General features: G+C 48.1%; 1 protein-coding gene across 1 annotated transcript in view; it reads right to left on the reverse strand.

The window, feature by feature from the left end:
• USP4 (ubiquitin specific peptidase 4) overlaps positions 1-20496 on the reverse strand; it is a 789752-nt gene that overhangs the window by 11852 nt on the left and 757404 nt on the right. The window contains exon 21 of the mRNA XM_069206879.1: positions 9698-9786. Within this exon, the coding sequence (XP_069062980.1) occupies positions 9698-9786 (89 nt within the window). The remainder of the gene's footprint in view (positions 1-9697; positions 9787-20496) is intronic.

A 20496-nucleotide genomic window follows, 5' to 3' on the forward strand; every position in this document is an offset into this window, starting at 1 on the left:
CTGCCCTGTCATTGTAAACTATTTTGGGCATTTGAATTGTTTTTGAATCCGGGCCAAAAATCCACCATGCATGCAAAAATAATCACAAGGAGGCATGGGTATGTAAGGGAACACTTCCTTTATCAACAGCTATGCTTTGTGTTAGGATTGGGCGAAAATGACCTCCATCTTCAGAATATTTGTGACCTTTTGTAATAAATCTGACTGAAATCCAATGTGGGTGACAGGGCAACCAGCAAATGCTTTGGTGGCAGAAGAGTTTCAGCTGAGAATCAACAGCACCAGGAATATGCTGCATAGGGCCAACAGGAACTAGGGATGCAGCTGCTTTTTAACCCCCTGGGTGCCCTGGACGAGGTTCCCGTGTGCCTGGGACGAGATCACCTCTTCCTGCACCCGGCCTATGGGGGAGCACTAGTGCTCCCCCCGTGGGCCCCCCACCCACACCTCCCGGTCGTGGATGGAAGGGGATTGCCTTGCCCTTCCACCCCCGACCCCCCCCTCGGCAATCTGATGACGTCAGCACGCTCACAGCCATTTGCTTCTAGCGCGTCGAGGGAAAGGATCTCAAACAGGTGAGTCCTTCCCTTTTTGGGGGTTCTGGGGGGGAAAACAGACACAGGGGAAAGGAAAGGGTGCCACTAGACACCAGGGAATTTCTTTGCTATTTATTTTTGGGAGCGACCCCTTGGGCAAGGGTCGCTCCCATGGGGGGCTATTTTTTAGCCTATTTCGGCCCCCCCTAGGGGCAGATCACAGTTTTTTCGGCCGATCTGCCCCCAGGGGGGAAGGGTCGAAAGCCACTAGGACACCAGGGATTGTATGTTTTGGGGGGAGCGACCCCTTGGGCAAGGGTAGCTCCCCTTGGGGGCATAAATAATCCTTTTTAGGCCCCCCTGGGGGCAGATCGGTCGTTTTTTCAGCCCATCTGCCCCAGGGGGGAGGGGTTGTCGAAAGCCACTATACACCAGGGATTTTATTTTGTGTATGATTTTTTTGAGGAGCAACCCCTTGGGCAAGGGTCGCTCCTCTTGGGGGCATAAATAATCCTTTTTCTGCCCACCCTGGGGCTAGATCTGCCATGTTTTTGGCCGATCTCGTCCCCGGGGGGGGGGGGGGGGGGGGGGAGTTGAAACCCACTAGGCGCCAGGGATTGTGTGGTGTGTGTTTGGGGGCACCCCTTGGGCAAGGGTCGGCCCCCCAAAGGGGGGAAAATTAGTATTCGCTATTTCTGTCCCCCTTGGGGGCTAATGGGCCTATTTTGTTTAGGCCCAGCTGCCCCCAAGGAGGGCAGAAACCACCACTACGCCAGGGTTTTTATTTTTTGTTCCTCTTTTATTTGTTTAGTGCTGGGGGCACAGAGCTGTTGGCCATTTCTGCCCCCCTTGGGGGCAGATTCGCCTATTTTTTTTAGGCCCAACTGCCCCCAAGGGAGGCAGAATCCACTTAGGCACCAGGGATCTTGTGTGTGTGTTTTGTGTGGGTAGTGGGGGGGTAGGGGGGTAGCGGCCCCTTTTGCAAGCGCCGCTCCCTAAAGGGGGGCACATTACTGATGCCCATTTCTGCTCCCCTTGGGGCAGATCGGGCTATTTTTTTTAGGGCTATCTGCACCCGAGAGGGCAGAAGCCACCAAGACATGAGGGGAATTTTAATTTTTTTTGCTCCCCTTAGTTTTTTTTTGTGCTGGGGCACCCCTATTCGCCCCCTTTGGCAAGGGTCACCCCCCCCCCCCCAAACAGGGTACAGTGCTGTTGGCCACTTCTGCCGCCCATCTGCCCCCAAGGGGGGCAGAAGCCACTTAGGCACCAGGGACAGTTTCTAAGTTCTTGGTGGCGGGGTGTTTGTCAACTGGCGAAGTATTTGTATTTGTGATTATAACAGTTTATTTCTTCTTTTTGTTCTAGTTCAAAGCTTTTGCTTCCTTTGCTGTGGATCCTTGCGGTTTTGGCAGTAGTTGTCCTGCGGTTTGTATAGTTGCATATTTTAGGTAAGTGAAAGCAATGTACTCCAAAGGAGTATTGTTGACATGCATGAATGACATGTTTGTAGGTGGTGTACTAAATGTAGTAATGTGTGTGAAATTGTCCTTAGATTTGGGCACAATGATATTTGTGTTGTCATATGTCTAATTTTCTTTTTTTCTTTTTAGTGGGGTATCATTGGTGATTGCTGTGTCTGTGCAGAGCAGTTGCTGGTGAGCAGCTTTTTCAGGCAAGTGAGTGGTATAGTTTTTTAGTACATAACTCTTTGTGATAAAGCTACACTTTGTTTATTACTTATTTTAGTGCTGGTGGTTGTTGGCAATCCATTTGTTGTTAGTGAGGATCATGGACAGCCGCAGAGTGACCGCTCAGCAGGTTGTTGGCATGCTTTTTCAGTCGTCTTCAGACCATGATTACGAGACTGACTCTGCATCTGAGGCAGAGGAGGAAGTGAGAGATTCTGGCAGTGAGTTTTCTGTCCGAGAGGATTCTTCTGGTGAAGAAGCCACTCTTAGTGCAGATGAAGGGCCTGTTTTAGAGGAGGACATTGATGTGCAAAGAGTGCAGCAGCCTGGGGCTGAAGGGCTTCCCATTAGAAGACCTGACACATGGATTGCCCCAAACATGGAGCAGCCAGTGTTACCTGCATTTACTGGTCTCCCAGGGAGTAGAGTCAATACAGAAAACTTTTTGCCTGTCAATTTCTTTCACCTGTTTATGGACAATGTATTTTTGGAAGAGATTGTGGAGCAGACTAATGTGTATGCGGAGCAATATTTGAGGGACAACGCTGCCAGACTTAGGCCTCAGTCTAGAGCTACTCAGTGGGTTCCCACATATCTTGACGAGATGAAAGTTTTTAGGTTTGACTTTTTTGATGGGGTTGATAAGGAAGCAGTCACTGGCTTCTTATTGGTCTGCTAGTCCCTTGATGGCAATGGCTATATTTCCTGCAACTATGACTCGTAATCGCTATTTGCTTCTTCTTATGCTGCATTTTGTAGACAATGCTTTAGCCTTGCCACAAGATCACCCTGATTGTGACTCTCTTTTTAAGATTAGGCCTGTCCTTGATCATTTTGTAGATCGGTTTTCAGAGGTCTATGTTCCAGGCAAAGAGAGTAGTGTGGACGAGTCTTTGGTCCTTTTCAAGGGGCGTTTAGTTTGTAAGCAGTACATTCCTAGTAAGAGGGCATGGTATGGGATTAAATTGTATATGCTGTCAGAAAGCAGTACAGGATACGTGTATAATTTCCAGGTCTACACTGGTAGGGATTCCAGTATTGACTCTCCTGGTTGTCTGGCCACTTTTGGAGTTAGTGAAACAATTGTGTGGGAACTTGGTAGATGACTGTTTAACAAAGGTCCCCATTTGTACATAGATAATTTCTACACTGGAGTGCAGTTGTTCAAGGAGTTGTTTAGAGTGGACACTGTTGCTTGTGGCACAATCCGTTCTAACCAGAAAGGCTATCCAAGGGAGCTTGTCTGTAAAGAACGTGAGAGGGGACAGTGCAGTGCCTTGCGGAATAATGAGCTGCTAGCTTTGAAATTTTCAGACAGGAGGGATGTGTTCATGCTATCTACCATCCATGATGAGAGTACTTCCCCTGTGACTGTTTGGGGCCAGGTTGCGGAAGCGTGCAAACCTGCGTGCATTTTGGACTACAATAGGCACATGGGTGGTGTTGATAGAGTAGATCAGAGGTTGGAACGTTACACTGCTCTGCGTAAGTCTTACGCGTGGTATAAAAAGTTGGCCCCACATTTACCTCATTTGGCAACTTTTAATGCCTTTATTGTGTTCAAGGATTGTTCACCTGAATCAAGGATGACATTTGTTAAATTTTAGGAGTCGGTGATAGAGAGCCTTATTGTGGTGGAACAGGCAAGATTTCCTAGAGTAGCAGTGGTGGAGGATGTGGCTAGATTGAAAGATCGCCACTTTCCAGATCACATTGCTCCCACTCCCAAGAAAGACTTACCCAATAAGAAATGTAGAGTATGTGCCAGAAGAGGTATCCGGAGGGAGAGCCGGATGTACTGCCCCGAATGCCCTTCAAAGCCTGGACTGTGTGTGCCCGCCTGTTTCCGAAATTACCACACCAAGAAAACTTTTGAGGAAATACCGTCAACTGCCTATTTTATATTTTCGTATGTTCAGTTTCGTGGTTGGCATTACTGTCATGTATTTAGTTAGTGCTGTTGTGTTTGTAGTTTTGTACTTGTTTTTATAATTAGTGGTTTCTTTGTTGTTTATAAATGGGAAAAAAGTGATGGCGGTGTGCGTGGGGTGGCGCTTGGCTGGCGGTGTGCTTGGGGTGGCGCTTGGCTGGCGGTGTGCTTGGGGTGGCGCTTGGCTGGCGGTGTGCGTGGGGTGGCGCTTGGCTGGCGGTGTGCGTGGGGTGGCGCTTGGCTGGCGGTGTGCGTGGGGTGGCGCTTGGCTGGCAGTGTGCGTGGGGTGGCGCTTGGCTGGCAGTGTGCGTGGGGTGGCGCTTGGCTGGCAGTGTGCGTGGGGTGGCGCTTGGCTGGCAGTGTGCGTGGGGTGGCGCTTGGCTGGCAGTGTGCGTGGGGTGGCGCTTGGCTGGCAGTGTGCGTGGGGTGGCGCTTGGCTGGCAGTGTGCGTGGGGTGGCGCTTGGCTGGCAGTGTGCGTGGGGTGGCGCTTGGCTGTCAGTGTGCGTGGGGTGGCGGTGTGCTTGGGGTGGCGCTTGGCTGGCGGTGTGCGTGGGGTGGCGCTTGGCTGGCGGTGTGCGCGGGGTGGCGCTTGGCTGGCGGTGTGCGTGGGGTGGCGCTTGGCTGGCGGTGTGCGTGGGGTGGCGCTTGGCTGGCAGTGTGCGTGGGTGGTGCTTGGCTAGTGGTGCAAGCCAAACATCAGTCCACACACTCCCATCAGCTAGTGTGACTGCTGTATCAGGTATGTGGGCGTATGTAAGTGATGGGCCCTTGAGTGGCGCTGTGTGTCGATGCGAGTATTGTAATGTGCTGGGCCCGTGGCTGGCAGCGTGAATGGTCCTGTGCATATCATGTATGAAAGGTGTGTGAATGGACTGTAAAACGGTTGGTGCCTTGACGCAGCTTTACAGCTCACAAGTTGTGAGTCATTGGTTCAGTATTTTGGTCTTTCAGTTATTAACAGTGCATTTCACTTTTGTGAAATCTCTTGTTAATAAAATGTAAGCTACTGAACCATCACTCACCCTTGTGCCAAATCCAACCAGTATGTGTGGTACAAATGACAAAACCTGCTCCGCTGTAATCAGGCGTCGCAGCACACTTGTGACACGCTAGGTGTCTCAGGTGGGACCCCGATGATGAAGCATGCCACCACTTGGTTGGTGGGTGAGGGGTCTTTTTCACATAACCTAAGTGCATTTCTTTTCACAATTTTTGTGTTTGGCACATCACGGACGTAAGTGGACACATCAAAATGATATATTGCAAAACTACCTGTGTTTGGGGGGAGGGGGAACCTACGTTTTTGGTTGTGGGTGCGGCCTTTATCTAGGGAAACCTACCAAACCCAGACATTTTTTAAAACTAGACACCCCAAGGAGTCCAGGGAGGTGTGGCTTGCGTGAATCCCCCAACATTGTCTTACCCAGACTCCTCTGCAACCTCACAATTTGCTTAAAAAAAACATATTTTCCTGACTTTTCTTAGTAGGATCACCGCTGCAGCACAAAATTCCTACTCCCCAGCGTTCCCCTCAGTCTCCCAAGTAAAATGACACCTCACTTGTGTGGGTACCCAAAGCAGAGTCAGCCTAAAGATGTATAAAAGAAGAATATGTCCTTATCAACTCGCAGTGCTATCCCCTCTATCTCTACAGGTTTTTGGCCTTATTCTGTTGCAGGCACCTGGCCCACCCACACAAGTGAGGTACCATTTTTATCGGGAGACTTGGGGGAACGCTGGGTGGAAGGAAATTTGTGACTCCTCTCAGATTCCAGAATGCTCTGTCACCGAAATGTGAGGAAAAAGTGTTTTTTTAGCCAAATTTTGATGTTTGCAAAGGATTCTGGGTAACAGAACCTGGTGAGAGCCCCACAAGTCACCCTGTCTTGCATTCCCCTTGGTCTCTAGTTTTCAAAAATGCACAGTTTTGGTAGATTTCCCTAGGTGCCGGCTGAGCTAGACCAAAATCCACAGGTAGGCTCTTTGCAAAAAACACCTCTGTTTTCTGTAGAAAAATGTGATGTGCCCCCCTTGTGTTTTGGAGCATTTCCTGTCGCAGGCACTACCCTACCCACACAAGTGAGGTACAATTTTTATCGGGAGACTTGGGGGAACGCTGGGTGGAAGGAAATTTGTGGCTCCTCTCATATTCCAGAACTCTCTGCAACCGAAATGTGAGGAAAAGGTGTTTTTTTAGCCAAATTTTGAGGTTTGCAAAGGATTCTGGGTAACAGAACCTGGTGAGAGCCCCACAAGTCACCCCATCTTGAATTCCCCTAGGTCTCTAGTTTTCAAAAATGCACAGGTTTGGTAGGTTTCCCTAGGTGTCGGCTGAGCTAGAGGCCAAAATCTACAGGTAGGCACTTTGCAAAAAACACCTGTTTTCTGTGGAAAAATTTGATGTGTCCACGTTGTGTTTAGGGCATTTCCTGTCGCGGGCACTAGGCCTAACCACACAAGAGAGGTACCATTTTTATCGGGAGACTAGGTGTTACAAGTGTTATTGCCCCTTGTCTTTCTCTACATTTTTTCCTTCCAAATATAAGACAGTGTGTAAATAAGATGTCTATTTGAGAAATGCCCTTTAATTCACATGCTAGTATGGGCACCCCAGAATTCAGTGATGTGCAAATAACCACTGCTCCTCAATACGTTATCTTGTGCCCATTTTGGAAATACAAAGGTTTTCTTGATACCTATTTTTCACTCTTTATATTTCAGCAAATGAATTGCTGTATACCCGGTTTAGAATGAAAACCCACTGCAAGGTGCAGCTCATTTATTGGTTCTGGGTGCCTAGGGTTCTTGATGAACCTACAAGCCCTATATATCTCCGCAACCAGAAGAGTCCAGTGCACGTAACAGTATATTGCTTTAAAAAATCTGACATTGCAGGAAAAAGTTACAGAGTAAAATGTAGAGAAAAATGGCTGTTTTTTCACCTCAATTTCAATATTTTTTTTATTTCAGTTGTTATTTTCTGCAGGAAACCCTTGTAGGATCTACACAGATTTCCCATTGCTGAATTCAGAATTTTGTCTACTTTTCTGAAAGGTTTAGATTTCTGGGATCCAGTATTGGTTTCACACCCATTTCTGTCACTGTCTGGAAGGAGGCTGAAAGCACAAAAAATAGTAAAAATGGGGTATGTCCAAGTAAAATGCCAAAATGGTGTTGAAAAATTGGGTTTTCTGATTCAAGTCTGCCAGTTCCTGAAAGCTGGGAAGCTGGTGATTTTAGCACCGCAAACCCTTTGTTGATGCTATTTTCAGGGAGAAAAAACACAAGCCTTCTTATGCAGCCCTTTTTTACCATTTAAATAAAAAACAAAAAAACAAAAAAAACTAAATTTTCACTGTATTTTGCAGGGGAACCCACAAAGTCTGGGTACTTCTAGAATCCCTAGGATGTTGGGAAAAAAAAGAACACAAATTTGGCGTGGGTAGCTAATGTGAACAAAAAGTTATGAGGGCCTAAGCGAGAACTGTTCCAAATAGGCAAAAAAAGGCCTGGCACAGGAGGGGGAAAAGGCCTGGCAGCGAAGGGGTTAATGGGGTCTGCAGTTTCACCAGAAGGAGCCGGCATGGAGTGGGAGAGGGCCAGGATTGCCTAGGTAAATGCCACAAACTATCAGTGTTGGGGCCAAAGGCTGGAAGTACTGGATATGGAGTAGGGAGCTTAGTTCCAGAAGCCAATTCCTGGGTCTAATCCAGCACCAGTTGCATCTCCACCAAACGGGGTGATGACTTTGAAGCCGGATGGATGACACCAACAAGAGCACCTAATAATCTAACCTAAGATGCTACCATCAGAAAATCAGAGCTACCAAACGCATCAAACACATTACCAACAGTGCCAAGAAAATCTTCGCCTTGAATTCTGTGGCAGCAAACTCCACTAGGAAAACCCCCCATCAGGACCTCTGAACTCAGCAGTCACTATTGTTCAGCAACAAGATCACCAGCATCTGACAACCTCCAGACCCAACTAGACCATTGCGTCCTTGGCGCTCTCCTACCCTCTCAACCAACACCCAGAAGACCAACTAACCGCTTGGCCCACATCAACACTCAAGCCACAACCACCATCCAGTGTATACGCTAGAGCATCCTCAAACCCCTACACCTACCACAGCTTCACCAAAGGATTGGGCCCTACCAGCTCAGCCCTCATCGCGATCCTGAATGTCTCAATCGTCGCAGCAGCCTACCCGGATGCCTGGAGGCAAGCACCAGTACTCCCCCTCCTCAAGAAACTATCAGCAGACCCAAACATGCTAGCCAACTACCAGCCTATTAACATGCTATGAAGCCCACCATGGAAAAGATGATAAACAGCCACCCACCTCAATGACAACCACCTTTCTCAATACCACTCAATTTGGATTCAGGCCCAACCATAGTATTGAGACCATCCTCAATGTTGCTACGAACGACAACTGCATGGTCATGGACAGAGATGGTACTGCAGTTATCCTTTCCACAGATGATGGCACAGTCTCCCACTCAATCCTTATCCAACAACTAAACAAATCCAGCATCCAAGGACCTGTACTTTGTTTGATTTTCTCCTTCCTGACAGGCAGCACCCATTTGGCTGGCCTAGCCCTTTTCACCTTGGATGCCATCATCCTCATATGTGGATCCACACTCAGCCCAACACTGTTCAACACCTGCATGGCCCCACTAACCAGTATCTTCTGCACCCACAAAATCAACATTATACCCTACCCTGAAGACACCCAGCTCATTCTCTCCCTCTCTGACTAGACACCAAATAATGACCAATTTCTTCAGTTGCCAGATGGATGAAAACCAACTAGCTGAAGCTCAACACAGGAAAAAAAGCAATAATCTTTGGCAAAGACATCTGGGATTCCACCTGGAGGCTTGCTGAACTCATATCTGCACCCCTTACAGCAACCTACCCAAACAATCTCGGAATAGTAATTGACAACCAACTCACCATGATCAGAAGCGAACGCAGTCCCCATTTCCTGATTCCACACACTCAAGATGCTCAAACAGATCTTCAAATGGTACCCCACCATAATGTGCAGAACAGTCACCCAAGCACTCATCACCAACAAGCTGCACTACGGCAATGCACTCCTTGCCAGAATCAATGCTCAAACTGACCAGAAAACTCCTGACCATACAAAACTCATTGGCCAGGCTCACTCTCCACCATTCACCAAGCACACACATCACCATGCAGCTTAGAGAGCTCCACCAGCTCCTAGTCAAACAAATGACCACTCTTTAAACCTCTTACGCACACATCAAAGCTTTACTGAATTCTGCAAGAAACAGAGAACCGCACTCTTGCCTCACCCCGACTCCAGCCATACAGCTCCTGCTCAGTGCCAGAATACCCTCCCAGATGAGTCATGCTCTATGCAAATACACAACATATCATACTGAAATACTGTGTGAAACATTAACTTCAAATGGGCGCCTCGTTTTTGCCTTAGCGATTTGATGATTTGGGGTTTCTTGTGGCTCCTCGTATTTTTCTTGCTCATAAAAGCAGAACTCACCACAATTTGTTCTTCAGAAGTCTGTGATACACTGCTGTCATCAAAATTATACCAGTTTCCATCGATTTTGTTCTTTGCAAATGCTGTATCTGGATCAAAAAGAAAGACAATCATACTAAAAGTCCACACAAAGAAATTTCCGATAGCTAAGTACTTAGCACCAAGAATGCACAAATGCTCTATGTAAAACTCAACTATGCAATATTTACTACATCATTTTTCACCCCTGACTTCTGAATTTTATAACGTTATGAAGTATTAAAAAAGACAGACATATCATTAATAGTCTTCATTTAGTTCTCTTTGTACCATTGTTAGTAGAATGGAAGAAACTGGAAAGAAGGAAGAATATGACTAAGCCTTCAAATTGCCACCTTATGCCATTTTCCCATACTTCTGGACTGGGCCAGCGAAAAAAACCAACAGTTTTTAAACCTTGTGGTGCATGTCACAGACCCCCTCCTCTTGGTGTGCCTTTGGTGCCTGGAGCCAGACTATGACTTCAAAGCCTGCTCAGAGTGCAAGACTATGCATTCAAAGGACATCTGTGTGCGAGCCAGGAAGCTCCTGCCTGCTCAGCAAGTGAGTTTGTGCTGCTCCAGGTCCCGGGTGAGGGGGAGGCCCCGGGACTGCTCTCGGTGTCATTCACACCAGTCATTGTTGCTATCAGGACGTCTTTAGTTAAGTCACAGTCTAAGTCGTCCAAGAGTTGTTTAACTTCTCTGCACCCGTCCAAATCATCGGACGAGGTGCATGACCCACTCCCACATCGTCTTTGTGAAGACTGAACCTGGGTCCGTCGTAGTTCCCAATTTCCGGAAGTGACCCCTGCCCACATATGCAAATTCTATGAGGCAATTCTCTTCATTTTTGCCCTGCAAATCCAACACCACCATCTATTCACCTGGAACCAGGACAGATAGAACTTGGACCAGTGGGGCATCTTGAATTTGTCTTTCTTGAGAAAGAAGTTTAGAGGGCAAACGCCTGAAATAGAATTAAGTTCTGAGCGCTTTTACGACACCGGGAAATAACAAGTATAACATCCAGTCCCTATTTTTGAGGCAGAGACTCTGGAAAGCTCCCTTGTCCAAAAGAGCCTGGACTTCATTCTGTAAGTTGGACAAGTGAATCCTCAGACAGCCACTTAGAGCATCCAACTTAATGGATGTGATGCTGTGGATCCTGCTTCCAATGGGATGGCTATGTGACAAAGAGGGCAACCTCAAGTGGTTTTGGGGCAGGGCACTAAGCAGTATGTTGCCCCTGAGGGTGTGGATGTTGTCAGCCAGATCCTCACCTTTAACTGGTGTGGGGTTTCCTTTGTAGTGGATGTGGACTTTGGGATTGTCATTGCACCAAGCCTTTTCCAAAGCCTTGAATGGGGTAAAACTGACAGGGATACTAGCAAACGGATGCAAGGCTGTGATCCTGCTCTCTATGAAGCGCTCCAGGGGAGAGTCTGCCATGTCTCTGAACAGATAGAGGCCTTCAAATGGCAAGCCTATTCGTGATTGATCCGTACATGTTGCTTGAGAATCCTGTGGATCTCATCCATGTGTGGCGCCAAAGCACCATGCTTGTAGCCACTGCCCTGCTCAAACAGTCGATTGGTGTCCACCCCAGAGCAGATCACATATTTTGCTGTGTCTTGGCTAGCCTGAATAATTGGATTGGTACATAATTCTTCACGGACAGTGTGTATGATCTCGCTATGTTCCATAATGTTTGTAAAGAACACTCCAGAAAGCAACTAGCATTCAATTAGTGCAGTGAGAAATTAGCTGAAGAAAACACCCAGTAACCAAATGCCTCCAATCATCTGGATTCCACATCGGTAGGTATAGTAGAGAATGAATTATGGTTGAGTCTGCTTGTTGATGGCTGGACCACTGGTTGCAGTTCTGTGTCTTCTGCAACCTTGAATTCCAGGCAAGAGCCTTACTTGGCAAAAGCGCCAATCAGTGTGTCCGTAAGAGCCTTGTTAAAAGGGAAGGAGAGGTTCTGTGGAAGTCTGAGCAGACATAGGACTTCTGTCTGGATGATGGTCTTTACTTGAACGGATGGGAGCATGAGATACAAGGTTTAAGTAGCTTCTGTGTCATCGTGGCAACGGAGGCTTACTGTTCTGTGGCAGGGAGAGATCAACCTAGTGTCCCTGGACGTGCCCAACCCACTGGCATCCTAAAGGTTCACAAAACGTTTTTCCACTTCATAATAGTGGGTGCCTCACCCCTGCCATACCATCCTTATGGTGGCCAAAATCAGAAGCCAAACGAAAATGTACTCACCTAGATAAAGGCAGGGTCCCATCTGAGTCAGAATGGGGATTCATTGGCTGCATTGAGGCTGATAAGGGAGCAACTTTGGTCAAAGTTGTTTTGAATAAGATTCAGCGATTGAAAGAATAATTGGTTTAGTCGACATGAAGGGGACCGTCGCTGTTCTTGTTGTGAAGTGTGAAGTAGGTTTAGTCATAAGCAGTGGAATCAAAGCAGACCATTGAGCAGGATCAAGAGGGAAGACGTCTGAGGACTGATCCGTCAATGGTAATATGACTGGAGGCCTCCTAGGATCTCTGGGGGCAAAAGGTGCACCAGAGGGAGCAGAAAAGTACCACAAATGTCCAACAATACCTTCCTGAAAACATAGACTTGTGGTGTCGCTTATGGGCCCAGGAATTCAGGTTGGATCAGGATGAGTTGTGGGATCGGTTCCACAATTGAAAACTCAGACCAAGAATGAGAGGCACCCTGATGTCCACACTTGATCTTCAAGTGACAATTTTCGTCTTCTGCAGCACAACAAAAGTTTCAAATTTTAAGAATAGCCACTGTTCCATTTAAACTGTAATCTTTCAAGGTGGTATGGGATACACAATTGACACTACTCCCATTTGAAAGTCCACTTCATTAGTTTTCAGGATTCCCAGGAATTGAGGCCCCAGGTGTTCAAACAACATTTCTAGAGCAATCACGCATTCTGGAGCGTTGCCCCCGCTTCTGCTCTTTAGAAGGGATACACCATTTTGTGTTGGTCGAAGGATTTGCTAGCCTGCTTGCTACTTCTTCAAGTAGTGAGGAAATAATTCAGGCTAAGTATGCTGGTTAACTGGAGTCTATGGCAATAAAGCTTCCGCATAAGGGGTATGATTAGGGTATTCCGCTGGGAGTCAATGTACATTCAGTCTCCCTATATGCCAACCACATGTTGCTGTACCTTAAAGACACAATCTACAGTCTTGCTCAGAATAGAATGACCTCGTTGTGGTTTTCCGCATGTATCAGGATTGAGGTTGAATTGGCAAACATTGTGCTTGTTTTCTTTGCTTCTGGGCACAATGGCACCCATAATTGCGGTGTACAACACTGTACTTCAGCAGCAACCCCAGGTATTCTGGTACTTGGGGGTGAGGGTTTATCAAGATGAAAGCTCTCTACTGGATGGGGACATCACTAGGGTGATGTGTAGTCAGACTGTTTTGGAGAACCTTGCCATTTATGTGGTGGACTGTACTGCCCTGTCAAAAATGATGATGCTCCCTACTTACTATGATTCTTTGCTAACCTTCCAATGTACATGCCAATGGCGTTCTTTCATGCTTTGGACACCCTGATTGGTGACCTGATATGGCCTAATAGTTCCCAGAGAGATGCACTGGCCAAGCTGCGTCTCCCCATGGCAAGAGGTGTTAGGGGTCCTTGGAGCCCTGAATTTTAAGCATAGCTGCAATGGGTTTGTCGGTGGCTGGCAGAGCAACACCTGGAGGTCACAGCTGCTGCTTTACCACCATGTTGTGTTTATTCTGTCCTCTCATGGAGGGAAACCCTCTCTGCAATCACCTGTTACTGGTGGCTGATTGTTGCTTCTGAAGAGATTTGCGTATCTCAGCCCAACTTGCTCAGTACACTCCAATCAATCCTTGGTTGGATATGCGAGAAACAGAAGCGCCTTGACAATTTCTGATCAAAGCCATTGGCATGCTGTCAACCTGCAGACCGTGGGAGACCTGGTTCAAGATGGAAATCTATCATTTCTCAACACAGCTGCCAATTTCTACTGGACAAGTTACACCTTTGGTAATACTTTATCTGGTAGAGACTATATCGAGCTGTAGATTCCTAATCTTTGAATTCTTCCCCAGGCATCACAATGATCCAGAAGATTTTCTTGAGCAGTACCACTGCACACCGGTAGGTGGCGTAGATGGGCTCTGCTTCCGTCGGCCGCAACAGATATGACATTGCGGATCCTATACAGGCTCCACCCAGGTGTGCCAACGTCTGTTTATTTTCATTACTCTACGCACCAGAAATGCAGAGCCATGAAGAACACTAACTACTGGTGGGTCAGAACTAGGGGCCAGATGTAGCAAACCATTTGCGACTCGCAAACGGCGAAAATCGCCGTTTGCGAGTCGCAAACGTGGGTTTGCCATGCAGAAATGCATATTGCGAGTCGTTACCGACTCGCAATATGCATTTCCGACTCGCAAATAGGAAGGGGTGTTCCCTTCCTATTTGCGAGTCGCAGTGGGATGCAATACCATTTGCGACCGCGTACGCGGTCGCAAATGGCATCGCAGTTACCATCCACTTCAAGTGGATGGTAACCCACTCGCAAATTGAAAGGGGTCCCCATGGGACCCCTTCTAGTTTGTGACTGGACCCAAAAATATTTTTTCAGGGCAGGGAGTGGTCCAAGGGACCACTACCTGCCCAGAAAAAATACCGAAACAAAAGGTTTCGTTTTTTTTTTAAAGTGCAGCTCGTTTTCCTGTAAGGAAAACGGGCTACACTTAAAAAAAAAAAAAAAAACTGCTTTATTTAAAAGCAGGTCACGAACATGGAGGTCTGCTGACGTCAGCAGGCCTCCATGTTAGCGAGTGCCTATACTCGCTATGGGGCCGCAATTTGCGACCCACCTCATGAATATTCATGAGGTGGGTCATTGCGACCCCATAGCGAGTCGCAGTCGGTGTCTGAGACACCGTACTGCATAGCAATTTGCGACTTGCAAATTGCGAGTCGCAGGGACTCGCAATTTGCAAGTCGCAAATTGCAGTTTTGCTACATCTGGCCCTAAGACCCTCAAAAGGGAGTCCCTGACTAGAAATCCGCTTGCAAGGCGGGGAGGATGGGTATGTCGGTAAGGAATCTGCAGCTTCATATAGTCTCTAACAGATAAGACGTTACCGAAGGTAAGTAACGTTCATCGGATAGAGCCTTCTAGCTGCAGATTCCTTCACTTTGAATAGATACCCAAGCAATACCAACCCCAGAGGTGGCTCTGTGAATCAATTTCAAACAAAAAATTCCTGCAGGACCGAATGGGCAAAGTGCCCGTCCCTAAGCATCTGACTCTCCAGACAGTAGTGTTTAGTAAACATGTACAGAGATGCCCATGTTGCCACCTGAGATGTCCAGGACCAGAACCTTGAGACGAAAAGCATCTCTGAGCGAGCACGGCCTTGGAAACTCCAACGTGCAAGACCGCTGACATTGCATGTTCTCGGCGGAGGCAAACAGGTCTAACCAAGGCTCCTCCCACTGCTGAAAGAGTCCTTGCACCACCTCCAAATGGAGATGCCATTTGCGATCTGCTAGGCTTTTTTGGTTGAGTTTGTCCATTTTGGTGTTCAGAGAGCCAGTCAGCTGTTGAATCACCAGGGATATGCCCCTGCTGTTCCAGCCACGCCCAGAGGTGCAGAGCCTTCTGACAAAGGGTTCACAACCTTACCCCACCCCAGCTGGTTGAAGTCCCGCATGACTGTGGTGTTGTCCACTAACACCTGCACCATCTTTCCCTTGATAGAGGAAAGAAAGGCTTTAAATGCCAGCTGGATCGCACAGAGCACCAGCATGTTGATGTTGAGTCCTGAGATCAGATGCCTCTGACCTCCACCTCTCCCAGATGGCCACCCCTCTTCCAGGATTGAGGCTTTGGTCACTACTCTGAGGTCTGGTTTGGGAAGGGAGAGGCATCTACTTCTGGCCCAATCGTGGTTCGTTAACCAGAACTGCAGATCTTGAGCAGTTCCCTAGGGAATCGGGACCTTGTCAGAGAGATATGCCCAATGACACAGGCCCTACTGCAGAGTCCGCTTATGCCATCTGGCATGTGTCATCCACAAGATGCAGGAGGCCATGAGGCCCAGCAGCCTCAGAGACATTTTCACGAAAATCCAGGACAGAGGTGAAACATCGGTATCATGCCTGAATATCCTGGACTCACCGCTCAGCAGGATAATCCTGAAACTGCACTGTGCCCAGAACAGCTCTGATGAAATGGAACGTCTGAGAGGGAGTCAGGTGTGATTTAGGAATATTCATAGTGAACCCAAGCGAATGCAGGTAGTCCACAGTAGTCTGGCTGTAGGAGATGACAGTCTGGTGTGAGCTCAACTTCAACAGCCAGTCCTTGAGATGGGGGGAGACTGAGACCCCAGATCTTCACAGGTGAGTGGTAACCACCGCCATCACCTTGATAAACACCCGAGAGGTGCTGTTAAGGCCAAAGGGGAGCATGGTGAATTGAAAGTGCTTGTGGCCTACTGTAAACCGCACCTAATGTTAATGGGCAGGTAGGACACGGATGTGGAAGTAAATGTCCTGCAAGTACAACGTACCATCCTGTGTTCTGGGTCCAGGGCAGACCAGACCTGAACCAATGTGAACATCTTGACCTTCTTCTTAAGGAACAGATTGGTGGATCAAAGGTCTAGGTTAGGTGGAAGACCCATGCCTGAGGGGCCAGAAAAGTGAGAATAGCAACCACCGCCTACTTCTGGGACTGGAACCCTCTTTATGGCTCGGTTGGAAGTTGGCTCTGTATATACTGTCTCAAAGTAAGAGATAGTGTGCACAGAGTGCAAGGGTCCCCTTAGAAGTAAGATAGTGGCAAAATTAGATAATTCTAATGCTCCATTTTGTGGTAGTGTGGTCGAGCAGTAGGCTTATCAGAGGGTAGTGTTAAGCATTTGTTGTACACACACAGGCAATAAATGAGGAACACACACTCAAAGACTTAACTCAGGCCAATAGTTTTTATATAGAAAAATATATTTTCTTCATTTATTTTAGAACCACAAGTTTCAAGATTTGAAGTAAATACATAAAATGCAAGGTACTCCACACAGGTAAGTTAGGAACTTTGAATCAGAGCAGTAACAATACACAGTTTTAGTTGAAATGGCAGTAAGCTATTTTAAAAGTGGACAGTGCAAAAATCAACAGTTCCTGGGGGAGGTATGTAATGGTTAGTTTTTCAGGTAAGTAAGGCACTTATAAGTTCACGTTTCTGGGCATAGGCAGCCCACCGTTGAGGGTCCAAGGCAACCTCAAAGTTACCGCACCAGCAACACAGAGCCGGTCAGGTGCAGAGGTCAAAGGAGGGCTCAAAACACATATGTGCCTATCGAGAACAGGGGTGCTCCGGTTGCAGTCTGCCAACAGGTAAGTACCTGCGTCTTCGGAGGGCAGACCCAGGGGGTTTTGTAGAGCACTGAGGGGGACACAAGTAGGCACACAAAACACACCCTCAGCGGCACAGAGGCGGCCAGGTGCAGTGTGCAAAGCAGGCATTGGGTTTTGAATAGAAATCAATGGAGGAACTCAGTGGTTACTCTAGTGGTGCAGGCAGGGCACAGGAGGGCTTCTCGGGCCAGCCACCAACTGGGCTAGGCAGAGGGTCGCCTGATGGTCACTCCTGCACTGAAGTTCGGTCCCTTCTGGTCCTGGGGGCTGCCGGTGCAGTGCTTGGTCCAGGCGTCGGGTTCCTTGTTACAGGCAGTCACGGTCAGTCAGGGGGAACCTCTGGATTCTCTCTGCATGCGTCGCTATAAGGGTCCACGGGTGGTCATCTCGGGTTACTCACGAGGTCGCAGTCGCCTGGGAGTCTTCCCTGTAGTGTTGGTTCTCTGGAGTTTGAGCTAGAGGCGTCGGGTGCAGAGAGTGAAGTCTCACGCTTCCGGCGGGAAGAGTGAGTTCTTTAAAAGTTGCTTCTTTGATGCAAAAATTTTGCTGTGGGTGAACAGTGCTGCTGTTCTCTGGAGTTTCTTGGTCCTTCGGGTTTTAGGGCAGTCCTCTGAGGCTTCAGAGGTCGCTAGTCCCTGTTGGATGCGTCGCTGTGCAGTTTTCTTTGAGTCAGGAGACAGGCCTGTAGGGCTGGGGCCAAAGCAGTTGTCGTCTCTGTCGTCTCTGCAGGGCTTTCAGGTCAGCAGTCCTTCTTCTTGTTTCAGGTTGCAGGAATCTGATTTCCTGGGTTCTGGGGTGCCCCTAAATACTGAATTTAGCGGTGTGTTTAGCTCAGGAGGGCAGTAGCCAATGGCTACTGTCCTGGAGGGTGGCACATCCCTAATACTATTGGGGGAATCCTCCAATCTCAAGATGGAGGATTTCTAAAGGCAAGGGTCACCTCAGCACAGGACACCTTAGGGGCTGTCCTGACTGGTGGGTGACTCCTCCTTGTTTTTCTCATTATCTCCGCCAGCCTTGCCGCCAAAAATGAGGGCAGTGGCTGGAGGGGCAGGCATCTCCACTAGCTGGGATGCCCTGGGGTGCTGTAACAAAAGGTATGAGCCTTTGAGGCTTACCGCCAGGTGTTACAGTTCCTGCAAGGGGAGGTGAGAAGCACCTCCACCCAGTTCAGGCTTTGTTCCTGGCCACAGTGTGACAAAGACACTCTCCCCCATGTGGCCAGCAACTTGTTTGGTCGTGGCAGGCTGGCAGAAACTGGTCAGCCTAGCACTTGGAGTTGGACTGGTATTCAGGGGGCATCTCTAAGATGCCCTCTGGGTGCATTTTACAATAAATTCCACACTGGCATCAGTGCGCATTTATTTTGCTGAGAAGTTTGATACCAAACTTCTCAGATTTCAGTGTAGCCATTATGGAACTGTGGAGTTTGTATCCGACAAAATCCCAGACCATATACTTTTTATGGCTACCCTTCACTTTCAATGTCTAAGGTTTTGCTTAGACATTGTAGGGGCATAGTGCTCATGCAGATATGCCCTCACCTGTGGTATAGTGCACCCTGCCTTATGGCTGTAAGGCCTGCTAGAGGGGTGACTTACCTATGCCACAGGCAGTGTGAGGTTGGCATGGCATTCGGATGAGAGTGCCATGTCGAATTAGTCATTTTCTCCCCACCAGCACAAACAAGCTGTGAGGCAGTGTACATGTGCTGAGTGAGGGGTCCCCAGGGTGGCGTACGACATGCTGCAGCCCTTAGAGACCTTCCCTGGCATCAGCGCCCTTGGTACCAGGGGTACCTTTTCCAAGGGACTTATCTGGGTGCCAGGGCTGTGCCAATTGTGGGAACAAAGGTACAGCTTAGGGAAAGAACACTGGTGCTGGGGCCTGGTTAGCAGGGTCCCAACATACTTTCAATCATAACTGGCATCAACAAAAGACAAAAAGTCAAAGGGTAACCATGCCAAGGAGGCATTTCCTTACAGGCTCCCTTGGCCAAGAGAGCAGTAACGTCCTCGTGGGGAAGGGACAAATGATCTTCCATCATCTGATCGCAATATGGTGGCAAAAAGTTTGTTTGGAAAGAAAGTTGTGTATGGCAGCTAGACGGGGCGAGTTTCCAGCTCACCAATGCGGTGAGCTGACATGATTGTGACCAGAAAGACCATTTTCGAGGTCAAGAGAATAGGCAGACAATTGTGCACTGGCTCAAAATGGGTCACACATTAGAAAAGTGAGGACTAGGGTACATGGCCGCATGGTGCTGAAGCTCCAGTGGATCAGCCCTTCAGTAACGCTGGATGGGACACTGAACATGCTGCTTTGCACCAAGACAGATGCCTGCACATTCCCAAAAGCCCAGGGAGATGACAGCAGTGCACTGTTGCTTGCCTGCAGTGATGGCACACTCAGAGCTGGTCATGTACCTCTGAGGTCTCGTGGTGACAAGGGCCATGGGTGAGCCTGAGGCGCATGGCTGTCGGGCCACGCAGGGTGGCCCAAACGCTCTGCCATCCTTCCAAAGCTCCCCTTGGCGAAGAAGAACATGGAAGGACCCAACGAGAGGCCCACACGTGTGGGGCCTGGACTGTCGGTCTCCTCTTCCAACCCTGCTTGAGGAGTCTGTCTACCAGCATGGCACACTGATGTCAGTACCTGGGTAAGATGGATTAAATCCTTCCTTATTTACACTTCTTTCCTTCAATGGGCCTTCGATATGGCATGCTCTACCCAGCTTGACTTAGGGTGAACTTCAATGGCAAACCACGCATATTTGATAATCAGCTGATACACTAGCATTCTGTAAGAAACATTCTGGGGGGCGCACCACTACCGGTACAGCTCACCGTGCCACTCCCCTCCAGATACTCAGGCTGCTTCCAGTATGGATTGGTTTCTCCTGGATTGAGTCCAGACTTTACTGCATGGCTGCCACTCACGTTTCATTGGCCTTACCCAGTCTGACCTTTTCATTCTACAGTAGCACTCTGCCTTTTTTGGACATCACGAACTTGCAACTATGCTATAACTGCATCATAATGCCCATCCTCATTCCAGTAATTGTTGAATGATCATATACGAAGGGCTACCAGCTTCAGTGTTATTACCCTCTAAGGTTAATATCGCATCGATGTTCTTGGGATTTTATTAGTTCCTGTTGGTAATATAGGGATTCACAAGGCAAGCTTTAGTAATGTGTGAGTGGGGGGGTGGGGAGGTTTGGGTTGGTCACTGTTTGACTTCTTGGTTTTGTTTATTTCCCTTGCTTCATTGCGACAAACTTCTTCCATGTATAGCGTCTTTCTCATATGTATATGTTTAATA

The sequence above is a fragment of the Pleurodeles waltl genome, chromosome 9 (genome assembly GCF_031143425.1).
Source record: "Pleurodeles waltl isolate 20211129_DDA chromosome 9, aPleWal1.hap1.20221129, whole genome shotgun sequence".
NCBI lineage: Eukaryota > Metazoa > Chordata > Amphibia > Caudata > Salamandridae > Pleurodeles > Pleurodeles waltl.